At 46.0% G+C, this 16,823-nt stretch overlaps 1 protein-coding gene across 5 annotated transcripts in view; it reads right to left on the bottom strand.

The window, feature by feature from the left end:
* ZDHHC14 (zinc finger DHHC-type containing 14) overlaps positions 1 to 14,550 on the bottom strand; it is a 292,970-nt gene extending 278,420 nt beyond the window's left edge. For 2 of the 5 annotated variants that reach the window (XM_027551930.1, XM_027551932.1), the window contains exon 1: positions 14,012 to 14,550. In XM_027551930.1, coding sequence (XP_027407731.1) covers positions 14,012 to 14,256 — 245 coding nt within the window. In that variant the 5' untranslated portion in view covers positions 14,257 to 14,550. The remainder of the gene's footprint in view (positions 1 to 14,011) is intronic. The other 3 variants (XM_027551929.1, XM_027551931.1, XM_027551928.1) reach the window with 2 other exon arrangements.
* Between the last annotated feature and the right edge of the window lie 2,273 nt (positions 14,551 to 16,823).

Raw genomic sequence — 16,823 nt, 5'->3', positions numbered from 1 at the left:
TAGTTACCGGACCAGGGATCAAAGCCAGGTCTCCTGCATTGGGTGCACGGAGACTCAGCCACCGGACCACCAGGGAAGTCTGCTCGTAAGAGTGGAGGGCCTTTCCTGGCCGTGGTCAGAGGCAGGTGTGATTACAGAAGGAAAGCAGCCAGAGAGGGGACACTGATGGCTCTACAGGCAGAGAGGGGTTTGCACATTAGCTTCAGAAGCTGGAAAAGGCGCCAGCGTGGACACCACCCAAGGACTTCCAGAAGAGAATGTCCTGCGGACACTTAGGCTTCAGTCCAGGGGGACCCGTGTTGGACTTCTAACCTACAAAATTGTTGGATAATAAATCTGGGTCATTTTAAGCCACTGAGTGTCTGGTGATTTGCTGCGACAGCAAGAGAAAACTCATATGGGAGAAAGAGAGACTCAGGAGAAAGGAAAAGGCGTCTTCACTTGTTTCCAAGCTGCAGCTCTCCCCTGTGTGCTGATTCAGGCTCCCACTCAGGAACGTTTCGTATTTTTCTTGACAATAACTAGGGTCAACACTGGGTGGCAGGAACAAACCCATACAACAGTCTAGAATCAACAACTTCACACCTTCTTTAGAAAGGAGAATATTATTCTCACATTCTAGGAGACGACATTAGCCCGATCGATCAATCCTAACTATCCACAGCCAAGAGGCGGAAGAGTTTAGTTATAAATGAGTGGGACTCTGTTTGGCTGTCACTTCAACTTCTAAATGAAAATAGAATGCAGGGGGGGTATTTTCAGTCGCTTGGTGGAGGAGGTAAGGTCCCACATGCTTCAAGGTCAAAAAACCAGAACATAAACAACAGAAGCAATATTGTGACAAATTCAATAAAAACTTTAAAAATGGCCCACATTAAAAAAAATATATATATAAATATATAATATAATAGCTTCCTATTTCCATAAAGGCATAATTAATAATTCTAAGTAATAGTTTTTACCATTTTTTTATTTTGAGCCAAAAAGGTTCTTGTTACACAATGTTACTCAGTGTTAATCCTGACTAAATAATAATTTTGTGACAGAGTTGTCTTTCAGTATCTATTTATTTTTTAAAAGACAAGAGCATACCTTTTGAAATATTCTATGCAAAATATGCTTAAAGCTAATGGAATAGGTACATAAACATGAACTCAGCAGCTCTCCTGAACAGAGTAGAAATCATCATTTGAATGTGTGTGTTGGGACCATTCTGGAGTTTAATTTGCATGGCTCACTATCTTAAAAAGGAGCAGGGAAATTTATATCAAGTTGATAGGTGTGAGACAACCTGAGTACAGAATTCTTCTCCCTGGGTAGAAAGACCAACAGACTATATAGAGCTGCAGAATTTAACCTCACTTTGGCTTATATGTTCAAGTATGCCCTTATCTGCCATCAAGAAGGGATGGATGGGAAATTCACAGCATTAAAAACCCCAAAACAGTACCATTCAAGACAACAAGTGCCATTGATTATATAAGCTGAAAGATCAGATCACTGGGCTTCCCTGGTGGCTCAGTGGTAAAGAATTCGCCTGCCAATGCGGGAGACACGGATTCAATACCTGATCCGGGAAGATGCCACATGCCAACGGAGCCCTCACGCCATAACTATTGAGGCTGCTCTCCAGAGTCCAGGAGCTGCAACTGCTGAAGCCTGCACGCCCGAGACACGCCTGTGCTTCACAGTAAGAGAACTGCTGCAATGGGAAACCCACGTACCGCAGTTAGAGCAAAGCCCACGCAGCATGCAGACCCAGCCCAGCCAAAAATAAATAAATAAAAGTTTTTTTAAAAAAAAAAAGGAGAGAGAGAAAAAAAAAAATAGTCACACACTCTTATACCACTGAGAGAAAAAGAAAAAGAAAAACTGGCCGGCGGGGGAGGGGGGAGGGTGGCGCGGGGAGGAAGGACACTGGATTTTGTCAAGGAAATAGCCAGGAACACACACTGTGGGGACCCAACCTATTTCTGCTATCTGTACAAGGAGACGCAGTAATTTTCCATCACAGCAAGTGGAACTAACGCCTCTCACAGACTCCAGTGTTTTGTGTTAAAATAAGCTATTCCTCTGTTTTCATCAGAAGCACCTGAAAGCTACCAAAAGAGAGCAGACTCTAAAGCTTAAGCTCTTTCCCAAATGAGAGGGACAGCCAGCCACTCCCCCACTGATAAGACTATCTCCAGGCAGACCACATCCCCAGCCCCCGAGACCGTTGGCTACACCCTCCTCTATCAGCCACCCTACCCAGCCTGGTCACCTTCTGATGGTTCTCAGAAGAAAGACCAGGCAGTTGGCCTCTGAAGTCAGAAGTTCTGAAAGCCCAGTTTGAAGATGTATGGAAATTCACATTTCTTAATAGTTGGTTCTGGTCAAACATGTTTAAAATGTTCTAAAATAAAACAGTATCCCTTGAAAGCAAGTCGACTTCCAAACTCTCTAGGGGACGGGGAAGTCCATTTGAATGGCAGGACAGCTCTCAGAGGAAGGGTAAAGGAGGAAGGGATCAAAACAAGCCTAAATGAAGGAGAGGACAACCTCTACCGCCTGGAGAAATGGAGTCCAGAGAAAAGGAGACACACACACACACACACACACACACACAGCCATCACGTTTCCCTTCATTCTGGGCCGATCACGAAAGGGGAAAAGACTTTTCTCTTTCAAGTAGAGCAGGGAGACCAAAGAGTCTATAAGAGCAGGGAGGGCTGGCAGGTTCAGTCAGAAATCCTTCTATCAGGACTGTCAAAGAAAAGCAGCTACATGAGAAGAGGTCAATAACAGAATCTTAACTACAAGTCCTCTGAGGGGCTGTGTCTAAGTCAGGCATGAGATCAGGGAAGAGCTTCCAAACCTAGAGTGTTGTAAATGAGGGGGGAAAACCTAAAGCTTTCTCTTGAAATCTATTAAAAACTAGCATCAAACTATGATGATGAAGATAAAATCTGTGATTAAGTACCTCACTCATCATATACCTGTATACTCAATCATATCTGACTCTTTGCAACCCCATGGACTGCAGCCCACCAGGCTCCTCTGTCCATGGAATTTTCCAGGCAAAAATACTGGGTAGCCATCTCCTACAATAGGGGATCTTCCCAGCCCAGGGATTGAACCCACCTCTTTTGTGTCTCCTGCATTAGCAGGCAGATTCTTTACCACTGCACTACTTAGGTCAAATAGTAAGGATGTATATTTCTTTAAACCTTGCTCTTAATTGTATACAACTTCAATGGTTAATTGATAGTCATGATTTATCACTTTTATAAATATTTTATTAATATCATCATGTAGAAGCATAACAGAATGCATCCCATGCTAAACTCTCTGTTACCCAGACCTAAACATTTGGGTCTAGATATCACAGGCAGTGCCAGGACACCCTTCAGAAGAAATCAAAGCCTATGCGGAGGCAGTCTTGCATATTCTATAAAGTGAAAGTAAATGCCAAGAACCAGTGAGAAGTCAAAGAAATATTAGAAAGAGTATGATGAATAAATTGAGCATATGTATACAAACCAAATATTTAAGCAATAAAAACTAATTACATAGATGTACAACAACATAAATGAATCTGAGAAACACAACATTACGTTAAAAAAAAAATCACAAGTTGAAAGTTGTAAGAGCAATCACTCCCACTCTGTCAATGAGAGTAAGCCAGATTAGCTACAAAAGCACAGTTTTTAAAATATATCAGGGAGCTGAGGATGCAAAGAAGTATAAATGTGTCAAGCCCATCCCCAAAGAAAAAAAAGGCCAAGAGTAGATTTCATTCCTACCAAATGGCAGGGAGAACAGGAATCCACCATAAACAGGAGTTAAGGAAAAACCAGCAAAATTTTAACCAGGCTAATGGCCACATGTGGACTGCTATATGGATTCGAATTCCAAGGAGACTCAGCCACAGAGTAGGTCTGTACCACCAGCCAACTCTTCCCTGTGGATCATCACCGAATACAGGCAAGACTACACCAAAAGCTTGGGATGGGGCAGGACACTTACGAAAGATCTGCCCTGACACTTATGGGACCTTTCCCAAGGATAGGGCAGGGGTCAGAGCGTAGAAAAATGAGAAGAATTTCTCTCAGGCACTTCACGCCTTTACCCAGGGCACTGTAGCAGCCACTCAAAAGCTGAAAGCAAACAGCTGGGCAGAAAAAGATGTCCTAGGTACAGACGCAGGGACAGGACTACAAAGAAAGCTCTCCAGTAACCCAAAAAGCTGGCATTTTGCCTGAAAAACAAATCTCCCACAGCTCAGTAAGCTGGTGCTGAGCTGTGGAGCATTAAGAGTTTTTATCAGGATTCAGATCCCAGTCCCTGCTAAAGGGAAAGTTCTTATTCTTCCCTCAAAATATCTAGTCAGTGATTACATGAATGTAACTAAAGCTTCACCAAAGGTCACACCCATTTCAATTACAAATGAGACTGACTCAGCCCACACACTGCTGGCCTGAAAGAAGTCCATGCCCTTTTAAGTTACTGAAGCCTCTGCAATTCTTTTACACACAATATCTAGCATGCAATCAAAAATTATGAGGAACACAAAGAAGGGAGAAACTGTAAGCCCCAGTCAAGAGAAGAAACAGCCAAAAGAAGTGGATCCAGAGATGATATACTGCATCGTAAGGCAAGGACTCTAAAATAACTACCAAAAAACAAAAAATGTGTTAAAGGATCCAGTAGAAATTATGGACACAAACAGAAATTTTTAGCAGAAGAATGGAAACTGTTCTTCTTAACTCATGTTTAAAAACTAGTTTTTCAAACACAGGAATGCTCAGAACAAAAAGTAAGGTATCAAAGAGGGCTCATCATAGACAGGACACAGCAGAGAAAAACATCAGTAAACTTGAAGACAGACCAGCAGGAAGTATTCAAACTGAAACACAAAGAGAAAAAAAAAGTAAAACAATTATAAAAATCCAAGATGTATGGGACTATATAATATGGTATCATGCATAAATTAATGAAGATCCAAGCAAGGAGAGAGAATAGGACAAAAAATTTTTGAAGAAACAGTGGACGGAAAGTTACCAAAACTTCAAGATATCAATCTACAGATCCAAGAAACTTTAGTAAATCTAAAGCAGGATCCCTATAAGAAAAACCACACCTCAGTATGTCTTCATTCAACTGTTGAAAAAAGAAAAAAGAAAGTCAGCTGGAAAAAAAAAAATCACCCATTACATACAGGGGGAAATAGAAAATATAAAAACTAACTTATCTTAGAAATTAAAGAGGCCAGAAGACAATGGGCTAACATCTTCAAAGTCCTGGTAGGAAAAAAAGAAACTGTCAAACTAGAATTCTACATCCAGTGAAAACATCCTTTCAAAATGAAGGCAGAACCACCATCAAAACAAAAGCTAAGAGAACTTGTCACCAGCAGACCTGCACACAAGAACTGCTAAAACGCGCTTTGGCCCAAGAGAAATAATGCATTTAAAGAAATAAACAGTACCAGAAATGGTACATATGTGAGAATAAATACAAAATTCTACTTAAAAGTATCGCTTTTTCATATATGTACAAGTGTATGTGTCTTTTAGATTTTATATACGTGTACAGGTTTTGTTTTAAAGTCTATTCATTTTATATATATATATTTATTTACATTTATGTTTCTTTTAAATACTACTGACCGCTTTTAAATAATCACATTATTGGGTTTGTATCATACACAGATATAAACTATATGAGAATAAGAGTCAAAGGGTGAAAGAAGTGGAACTATAATAAGTTTCTCATATTAGTTTTGAAGTTCAACATTACTATTTGGAGGCAGACTATTAAAGAGTAAAGATGCATATTCTAATTTCTCAAACAACGACTAAAAAAAAATACAAAGAAATACAGCCCACATTTTTTAAAGGAAATAAAATAGAATGCTAAAAATAGGCAATTCATCTAAAAGGAGGCAAGAAGGAAGAAAAGAGAAAAAAACAGATAAATAGAAAACAAATATCACGATGATAAACTTTAACCACTGGTCCTAGGATAGAGGCAAAGTTTGAATGTAGACTATCGTACCCATATTAAATTTCCTGAAATGGATACTAATACTGTGTGTGTATAAGAGAATATCCTTTCTTGTAAGAATTACATGCAGAAAAATATGGATATAAAAAGCATGACATCTGAAACTTACTCTTCAACAGGTCAGAAAAGGGAAGGAGAGAGGAGGGAGGGAGAGTTTTTTTAAATAAAAGATTTTCATTACTTTTCTATATATAAGAAAATTTTATTTATATGCATTTTTTAAATATTTATGTTTATTTATTTGGCTGTGCCAGGTCTTAGTTGCAGCATTCAGGATCTTTAGTTGTAGCAGGCTAACTCTAAGTTGCAACATGCAAATCTAGTTCCCTATTCAGAGACTGAACCTGAGCCCGCTGCATTGGGACCATGGAGCCTTAGCCACCAGACCACCAGGGGAGTCCCTTCAAAATTTTTATATAGAAAAATAAGCCAAACTAAATGCAGGTCAGGAAGCAACAGTTAGAACTGGACATGGAACAACAGACTGGTTCCAAATAGGAAAAGGATTACGTCATGACTGTATATTGTCACCCTGCTTATTTAACTTATATGCAGAGTACATCATGAGAAATGCTGGGCTGGAAGAAGCACAAGCTGGAATCAAGATTGCCGGGAGAAATATCAATAACCTCAGATATGCAGATGACACCACCCTTATGGCAGAAAGTGAAGAGGAACTAAAAAGCCTCTTGATGAAGGTGAAAGAGGAGAGTGAAAAAGATGGCTTAAAGCTCAACATTCAGAAAATGAAGATCATGGCATCTGGTCCCATCACTTCATGGGAAATAAATGGGGAAACAGTGGAAACAGTCAGACTTTATTTTTTGGGGCTCCAAAATCACTGCAGATGGTGACTGCAGCCATGAAATTAAAACACGCTTACTCCTTGGAAGTAAAGTTATGACCAACCTAGGGAGCATATTCAAAAGCAGAGACATTACTTTGCCAACAAAGGTCCGTCTAGTCAAGGCTATGGTTTTTCCAGTAGTCATGTATGGATGTGAGAGTTGGACTGTGAAGAAAGCTGAGTGCTGAAGAATTGATGCTTTTGACCTGTGGTGTTGGAGAAGACTCTTGAGAGTCCCTTGGACTGCAAGGAGATCCAACCAGTCCATCCTAAAGGAAATCAGTCCTCGGTGTTATTTGGAAGGAATGATGCTAAAGCTGAAACTCCAGTACTTTGGCCACCTCATGCGAAGAGTTGACTCATTGGAAAAGACTCTGAGGCTGGGAGGGATTGGGGGCAGGAGGAGAAGGGGACGACAGAGGATGAGATGGCTGGATGGCATCACTGACTCGATGGACGTGGGTCTGGGTGAACTCCGGGAGTTGGTGATGGACAGGGAGGCCTGATGTGCTGCAATTCATGGGGTCACAAAGAGTCGGACACGACTGAGCGACTGAACTGAACTGAACTGAACTGAAACAATCTATTATTGGGGAATGCATACATTCAACAAGCTTGAGGGTAAAAAGGCAAGGCATTAATAATGACTAGCTCAGGTACTGATGACCTCAGGGAATTTATGGCCCTGGGCTGAAACCCAGAGGATGTAATACTCAGAAGCCCTGATATTAATGTGGTTCTTGAGTGAGTGGCAGTTTCATGGGTGCTCTTTATAATATTTTATTTCAAATTTGCAGGTGTGTTACATACAATCTTCTGTATCAATCTAATACTACATTTTTTAAACAGGGGGTAAACAGAAGAAAGACCATCCAGTTTATAAAAATTAGTTTGAATTGGGACCAACTTTTATATTTAGTGAAGAACTAAATAAAAGCATTAAGAAGGTCCCCAGCTCTTACTTGAACCAACTGACATTTTATCAGATTCAAATTTCTGGGTGTATCTAATTAAAGCATCTATTGATTTGGGGCTCAGTCATGTCCAACCCTTTGTAATGCGATGAACTATAACCCACGAGGCTCCTCTGTCCATAGGATTTTCCAGGCAAGAATTCTGGAATGGGTTGCCATTTCTTCCTCCAGTGCATCTTCCTGACCCAGGGATCAAACCCGAACCTCCTGTGTCTCCTGCATTGCCAGGTGGATTCTTTACCACTGAGCCACTGGGAAGACCATAAGCATCTATTGACCACCACCATTTTCCCTTTCCTAACAACCTCATCTACAAAACAAGGAGCACATTTCCTTGAAACCCTGAATTTAAGTTCCCTTGCTAAGAAATAATAACTCTGCTTTGAATAAATTATGAGCAGCATTGTACTGCAAAAGAAAAGTCTCCAGGTTATGTAGACACAGGCTTCCCTGATGACTCAGCGGAGTAAAGGATCCACTTGCAATGCAGGAGACACAGGAGATGCCGTGGGTTTGATCCCTGGGTTGGGAAGATCTCCTGAAGGAGGAAAACAACAACCCACTCCAGTATTCTTGCCTGGAGAATCCCATGGACAGAGGAGCCTGGTGGGCTACCGTCCACGGGGTCACAGGAGTCGTTCACAACTGAGCAAGCAAGCATGCATGTAGATACAGCCCATTAAATAACTGACGATCATCACCCTATCATAGGAACCTACAGGAGTCCTTTTTGCATAACGTGGTGTCACTAGCTAAGAGAAAACAGTGAAATATAAGGAGGCGATAGAATTCTTAAGAATCCTATTATATAAATTCAAGTATCCAAAGTCAAGACCCTGTAAAACGTAAAATTATTCTAGGTGCTGCTGGTTGTTGGGTAACCTTCATATATATCACAGAGTGCTTTGTTTGTTTAAAGCGTTTAGTTAAAACCTACAGAAAAAAAAAATAGAAATCTTGGTTAGTGAAGAGAACATCCCAACTCTGTCATTAGTTTCTAAGTAACCAAGAAAATCTTTGATTTCTTCTGTTTCAACTGATGCATTTGAAAAAGGATGATATTTGATTCTGAATTACATTATAATCAATGTTTCTGAGGCAAATGTTCTATAAGATATTATTAATTCTACATTTTATTAAAGTTCCCAACTTTACAAAATGAAAAACCAAAGCACACAGAAGTTGTTTTTCAGTGTGTTTCAATTTTACCATTATTTCATTAAATGATAAATATTTACTGAGAGCCTGCTATGCACAAGGTGCTACTATAAATTCTGGGGGAGTACGAGTGAACAAGACAGAGTCCCTATCCCCACGGAATTTATGTGTCGAGTGCGTGCTCAGTCACTTCAGTCGTGTCCGACTCTCTGCGACCCCACGGACCATGGCCCGCCAGGCTCCTCCGTCCATGGGATTCTCCAGGCAACAGTACTGGAGCGCGTTGCCATTTCCTTCTCCACGTGTTAATCACGCAAAATGAATGGGTTATCTTTAGATATTATAAGGCAGTACCCTCTACTAGATAATAAAGGATTTCCAATCTAAAAGGGAGACATTATTATTGGAAATCACACTTTTGTTTATGGGGGACAGTCTCTTGTTCCATCTTCAAGGCAAACAGGACTCCAGTTCCAATGACTACCAATTATTTACCAGTTATTTCAGAGGGGAGGAGCCAAAGAAAGAAAAAAAGGAGGAGAAGGAGGAAGAGGAAGTAACGAAGGGAAGGAAGGCAAGGGGACGACAAGAGAGAAGAAAACATGACTTTTTTTTAAAGAATCAACAACGGACTTCTCAGTGAGGAGAAATTTAAGAACGCTAACGCAACCTCAGCTTCAGCTCTAGTAACATCTCCAAACTGTCCGTGGTGACAGCACAGGAGCAGGGGACGGTCAACTCCAAGATCTGAGCATTGCTCCCCTGGTCTCAAGGGGTGCTCCTGGAAACAAGAACATCATGTGCACCCCAGTTCATCTCCTCCTTTCTGCCCTGGTGATCAAGAGACTATGAAAGGTCAATACTTTAGGACCAAAGACTTTTGCTTTTTTTCCCTTCAAATTTTCAAGTCTAAAGTGGGCTCTGTATGTGTATGTCAGAGAGAAAGAAATTGATAATGTTCACTGATCTTTTCAAATGACTATTCTGGGGGTGTGAGTCTGAGGACGCTGCAGAGAGTCTCTGATGAGCCAGCCCTCAATAAGTGCAAGGAATAGAGAGACATCTCAATAGCACTGCAACCAACCTCCTCCCTTCCCTCTTAAACACCCATGGAATGCTGTCACTTTGGACCAGCCCTCTATAAGTCAAATAAAAGATGCCCAAAGGTAAACAGCCCTGCCCTAACTGGCAAAGACTGGAGAGCTGCTTTAGGTGGACTTCTAGTTGCTTTCTTTCTGTCTTCTCCATTCTGAGATGGTAGCTCCAAAAATGGAAATGAAATCCAGTCCCTGCTTCTTGGAGGTTTCCCCTGTTCTTGCTCAGGGTCTGGATAAAAGGGGCGGGGGCAAAGCTGCTCCTCTGTTTCAACCGCAGGCTGCATGGTTCCACATTTTTTCAGCCCTAATATGCTATCCCTGTCATGCTTGCTTCATAACCCCCATACTTCTTCCTTCACAGGTTCTCAGAAAGGGGGACCAGTGTCCCTGGGAGGCTATTGCTCTAATAATGCATGCTAAGTTGCTTCAGTCATGTCAGACTCTTTCTGAATCTATGGACTATAGCCCACCAGGATCCTCTGTCCATGGGATTCTCCAGGCAAGAATACTGGAGTGGATTGCCATGTCTTCCTCCAGGGGATCTTCCCCAGGGATCAAACCAACATCTCTTACGTCTCCTGAATTGGCAGGTGGGTTCTTTACCACTAATGTCACCTGGGAAGCCCTTCTCTAATAATAGGTACCATCTAATGAGTAGATGGTACATATCAGATGCTGTACTAAATATACTTCTTTTAATCTTCACAACATTTAACAGTCGATATTATTAATCCCATTTAACAGACTGGGAAACTAAGGCTTAGGAGAGTCAAATTATGTGTCTAGGGTCATACTTCTGGGCAGAATCTTGGGATCTGTCTGGCCAATATGCACACACACCTGTAACCACTATTCTACACATGGAAGAGGAGCAGCCCAGACCATCAGAAGGGTCACAGGCTTTGCTGCCTGAAGCCCCACCACTACTTAGTGTGTGACCTTAGGCAGTTGCTTTCCAAGCCTCTGTCACTTCATCTTCAAGTTGGGAATAACATTCTACCCGGCCTTTCTTCCAGGGTTGAAGACAGTATCAATACCTATTGCTGCATTCCAGGAAGTCCACTTCCCTGTCCATCTGCTAAAGGTTAGAAAGGAGAGGTGGGGTGGAGAAGAGTTGCAGGAAAAGGAGGTCTAAAACTGAGTTTAGAAGTTATATGTCTTATTTTCAAATTTCATATTTGCCTTCGTGTGACAGAATGGAGAAGCACAGAGTCTAATGTTTAAAAATGGAACTCTGCTAATATTAAAGTTATCCAGACATGAAATTCACCAAAACAGGCAACCACATAGTATATGCTCAATAAATAACTGAGGAACGGCAGAAGGAGGGCAGACAATGAGCAAAACAAAACTGGCATTCTGTCTTGATCTCTGTTAGTCTACTGGCATTTCATTTCCCAAGCATGTGACTAATTGGTTCTCTGAGACTCTGTCAATTAATTTCACTCTGGCATTACCAACGGTAATGAACTTAAAAGCAATACAGGGACAAATATTCTTGCCAAAGCATAATATTCTATAGTTTGAATGGCCCTATGATTTTTCGCAACCGAGGTTTCGTGCTGCGATGAGCCTTCTTTCCTTGAAATCTGAAATCACCTAATTGAAGTGACGCTCATGGACACCAAAGATACACATACACGTAGAGCCAATCTAAAAATGAAGCTGCTGACAGTAGCTAACAAAATCCCAGTGCACATGTTTATTCCTACAGCCATCCATTAACACTGACGCAGAAAAAAAAATCCCTAACAACCTGCTAGTGAGGACTTTGGGGAACTCTTGGAAGAAACACACAGAGAGATGAAGAAGTAGAAATGAATTTATGATGGTTTAGTAAAAAGCAGTGTGTGAAAAGAAGAAAATAAAAGATGGTGAGTAATAACTGGAGGGGACCCCTAACCATCCTGTGGGGATTTGTGTTAGAGAAGATGAAATATTCATGATTCTACATGTAACACACTTGTGGCTGAAGCTGTGCAATGCAATCACAAAGTTCATCCACTTTCTGCACTCTTAACCTTACTAAAAAGAGCAAAGATGGCAATACAGATCCACTGAAAACTTTGTTAACATTAGGAACACAGTGAACACTGTCTAGGGGACCCCCTGTAATGAAAGCCGCCATTAGAAGAATGGCGTTTCTGTTCAGCCATATGGAATCATCAAGTCAGTGCCGAAATGTGTTACGACTCTGCTGCAAACTATGGCCCCTCGCTCCAGTTGCCCAGGTCTGTAAGGACCAGAGGATGACTCTGGATGAAGGCAAGGAGAACAGAAGCAGCAACAACAGGGCATTTCTCCGGTCATTCGGAAAGCCTCTCCACACCCTGACCTTCCAGCCCTCTGTCCCCTCGACAGACTCCACCAGCTAGTCTCAAAGGTGCACCAAAGTTAAAACCTCTGGGAGAGACCTGAGCATTTTGCATAGTCAGAAATGGAGGGGCTGTCTGAAAGAAAGGCTGGGGGAGGCGGAGGCTTACATCTGAGCTCTCTCTCCTCACCTGTTCTAACTCAATCCTGTTAAAATTGTTCATCGTGGCTCAATGTTCAGATGCAAAATGCTTCCCCTCAGAGTCAGAGGGCTTTAAGTGAATAGTATTACACTGTCATCCATTTCTGACTGAGACAGCATTTGGAATATCAAACATCAGGCAAAAAATCAGAGCCTATTAATACTTATCAGAGACAAAAGTAAATACACACAGAAAGTTTTAATGAACCCTACCCAACAGAAGCAGGAAGCATTATCATGCCCCATAATAACCAGGATACAGCAAAAGCAAAGAACCCCCAATAAATATATTGCTTTTTTTTAAATGGTGGTGGGGAGTAGTAGCTACAAGTTTCATTGAACATCAGATACCAAGAATTACATAAGAAGTTGCATTGCAAATGTTGGACCCAATAAGAGCAACTGAAATTGATTCTGGAATGTGGTTAAACTACTTTATCTAATACTATTAATAAGTAAGAAGATCCCTCATTAGTTGGCAGGAGGATAGTTGCTACCAGCCAATCTGATTTTCCTGAAAACAGAGAAGACATGCATGTACTTTTTTTTTTTTTTCCAGTTAAAGCTCTAAAGTCCCCAAGTGTTGTTTCTGGAGTCAGAAGTTACCATGCAGTGTCATACTCTTCCTGAAAACAGGCCTACAGTCTCCTTTTTAACCTGTTTGCAAATATCAGGAAGGGGTGGGAAAAATGTTTGCTTGGAACATTTTTTTATTGAAACTTTTTTAAAAACAGTGAAGCGTTTAGAAACCTGATAGTAAATCAGAAACTGTTGACCAAGAGTGAACATCTAAAGGGGAATGAAAAATGAAATTATCCTTCCAGGCCACATGGGGTGGCCTACACTCTGAGACCTCAACCAACCAAGATTTCTCGATATTCAGCAAAGACGTTTAGAAGATTTAGGAAGCCGAATTTAACATGATGCCCTTACAGCTCTTGAATAGGAACGGAAGCCAACTCTGTGGATCCCCTCTATGGATCTACCTCCTTCCCGCTTCCTACAGAAGGCTACATCTGGGCTGGACTGCTATTCCCCAAACTCCAGGAATCGGGCTAGCGCCAAGAATCAGCCACCTGCCAAAGTGCCACTCAACCCTCGGGAGCAACAAGGCAGATACACCTTCCAAGTGTCCCCCTCTGCCCTGTCCTCCACTTCTAGAGCCCGCGCCAGAGCTACATTATCTCTAGGGACGGACCAGCAAACAGACCTTTGAAAGAAAAGAAAAGAAAAAAAAAAAGGTGGTGGGGGGGGGGTGTCTGTATTATATAACGATATACAACAGATAAGGCTTCTAGAAAACGAAAGTATCGAGGGGAGGGTCAGGAATCGAGGGGGTGCAGGCGTCGGGGAAGCTTTCGCCGCCACTTACTCGAAGGCGAAGAAGAGTCCGCTAGTGACCAGGATGAGGACGAGGGTCAGGTAGAAGACGCCCGTCTGCCGGGCCATCATGATCCTCCCGTTGCAGAAGAACTTGTTTCTTCCCGGGAAAACCTCCCATTTCCTCCGGGCCGCGATTTTCTTCTTCTTGTGGGGCGACTCCATGGGGGAGGAGCTGTGGGTGCTGATCTGACTGTACTCGCAGTCTTTCATGGGCCCGCCGCCGCCGGGAGGCATCCACGAGGGCAGCCGGCTGGGGGCGCACACCCCCAGCAGCCCCCCGGCCGCGCGGGCCCCGCCGAGCCACGACCGCCGCCGGCCGCCCGGCCGCCCCCCGAGCCTTGGTGCCGCGGCCCCTACGCGGGCTCCCGGCTCGGCGACAACTTTGCCGAGGACACCCAGGTTAACCCTTTGGGGCGCCCAGCTGTCATAGCCCGATCCCCTGCCGAGAGGGACGGGGCTCGCCCGCAGCCCGCGGCGGCGGTCCTCGCTCGCGTCCAGCCCGCGTGCCGGGGCTCGGGGCCCCCGCGGGGTGCAGGGGGCTGCCCGGCCGCCCCCCGGTGGGCCGCGCGCCCGCCCCCTCGCGCGGCCGCTCGCTCGGTCCCGCTGCCCCCGGCCCGCGGGCCGCGCCTGGGCTCCGGCCCGCCGACCCCCGAGCGCTGCGCCCCGAGGGGACACGAGGCGGCGGCCCCGGCGCCGGCTTCCCCGGGAGCCACTTCTGCGCCGCGGTTCAGGTTTATTCTAATCCTTCCTCCCGGCGGCGGATCCTCCCCAGGAGAGAGCGATGGAAACTGGGAGGCCGCTCGCGGCCCCAGCAACCCCTCCCAGGGGTGGGTGGGGAAACCAAGCACGTTATTCTGTCGGGAGCGGGCTCGGCGACAGCCTGGGCGCCGCTGATCGCGCGGCGACCCCGCGCCGGCGCGCCTGGCAGCCGAGCGGAGTCCGCGGCCCCCGCTTGAAGCTGCCGGGGCCGCCCGGCCCGAGGGTCGCGGCGGCGGCGGCGGGTGGAGGACTGCGCGCCCAGGGGCTGGCTGGATCGGTCCTGCCCCATAGGAGCCAGGCCCGGCACAAGGAGGGCCGCCGGGGGGCGGCGAAGCGCTTGTGTCCGGGCCGCGGGGCGAGCGCCACAGACACTTGTTTGCAAGGCTGAGCCCCGGCGCGCGCGCCGAGCTCCGAACGGGTCCGCCTTCTCCTCCCCGCCCGGTGGGCGGTGGCCCGCGCCTCGCCCGCCGGGCTCCTCCTCCGGCCCCTCCTTCTCGCCCCGCGAAGTCCGCACGGGCACTGCCGCGCCCCCGCCCCGGTCCCCACCAGCGGGCCCGGCGAGGCCAGTGTCGGGGCAGGGGTGGGCACTGGGCTCCCTCCACCATCGCCCCAGGGCCGCTCCAGCCGGATACCCGCTGATCGCTCTCCCACAGATTTCTGTCCGCTTCCCCGCTTCTCCTCCCGGTTTATTCCCGCGGTCGCAGCCGCCTCGGGGACACACATTTACGCAGCAACACGCAAACCCATTCTTGCGAGTCCCGGGGGCCCGAGAAACCGGCGCGGAGGCGTGACCCTCCCCGGCGGGGCGCGTGGTCCGGTCGCGGTGTTGGGAAGCGGGGGAGGGGGGGTCTCTAATGCTGCCCGGGAAGGCGATGGGGGCGCCCGGGCGACAGGGTGGGTAGGGGCGTGCCAAGGCGGGCCAGAATCCAGGATGGGAGCTGAGGGCGGGGGGATCTCCGCCTCCCCGCCGGCTTCCAAGCAGGGTTTCCAGGTTTCCACGGGGAGGAGGGGGCAGCGAAATCGGTCTCGGTCCCCCTCCGGCCCTCGACTCCCTTCCGGAGGACGAGCCCCCGGTGGCAGCCGGTTCTGCGTGGGTTGCTGCCTCCCCTGCCCTTTCTCACTTCTTCTCCCCCATGGGCGCCCACAATTTGCTCGCTTTATTTCTCTCCCCCTGACCCCCGCGCGCTCCCACGGTGGCAGGGCCAGTTCTGGTCTCCCGCCCCAGCCGGGCGGTCCCCGCGGATCGGCGCCGGCGCTCGGCCCCAGGTTTGCCGCGGGGTCTGAGCCCTCCCGCCGCAGGCATAGCCGGTGGGCCGCAGGAGCGAAGCCTGCCGGGCGGGGACGCTCGGTTTTCCGCGCCCCACTTTCCTTTCACGGCCCAGTGGGACGTGTAGTTCTTCCTCTCGCGCCGCTGCTCCGAGAGAAACCGCAACTAGGGGACCAAAAAACTACAAATCCCTGCATGCTCCGCAACGAGGGCGGGAGAGGCGCGGTACAGAGCGTGCCGGTGCTCTCCGTTGGAGATGGAAACCAACAAAGGGAACGGTGTGGATGGCTGCCCCTTTCCTGTGCTGGGGCGCTTTCCGCATGACACACGTTCTTTATCTAATCTTCACGACAACCCTGCGAGACACTGTTGTATCCGGCTTAAGAGAACGCGCAGCTACTTGCCAGAAGTCTCGAAGCGCCGGGTGGCAGAGATGGGATCGAACCCAGAGCCCAGAGAATTTCCCTTAAACACTGCCTAGGTGAGCAGTTTTCAAAGGGAGATGAGATTTGGTTTAATCAAGAGAGAAAAAGAACTGGGGCCAGTTGGAAGAGCTTCCTGTAATGAGGAAAAAGTGGCGGGAATGGCAATTAGAATATGAAATGAAATTAGGAGTCATGAATAAAAAATATTTACAAGGGTCCATTCTGAAGCATATTGGAGGATGGGTAGGATCTTGGTTAGAAATAGGTTCGACTGGTTTGACCAATGAGCACATTAAAGAGAGAAGTACTCTGGCTGTACTATTTTAGAGAAACATGGCAAGCCTCAGACA

Source organism: Bos indicus x Bos taurus, chromosome 9 (genome assembly GCF_003369695.1).
Source record: "Bos indicus x Bos taurus breed Angus x Brahman F1 hybrid chromosome 9, Bos_hybrid_MaternalHap_v2.0, whole genome shotgun sequence".
Classification (NCBI taxonomy): Eukaryota; Metazoa; Chordata; class Mammalia; order Artiodactyla; family Bovidae; genus Bos; species Bos indicus x Bos taurus.
This window is presented reverse-complemented; position numbering and strand designations above follow the sequence as displayed.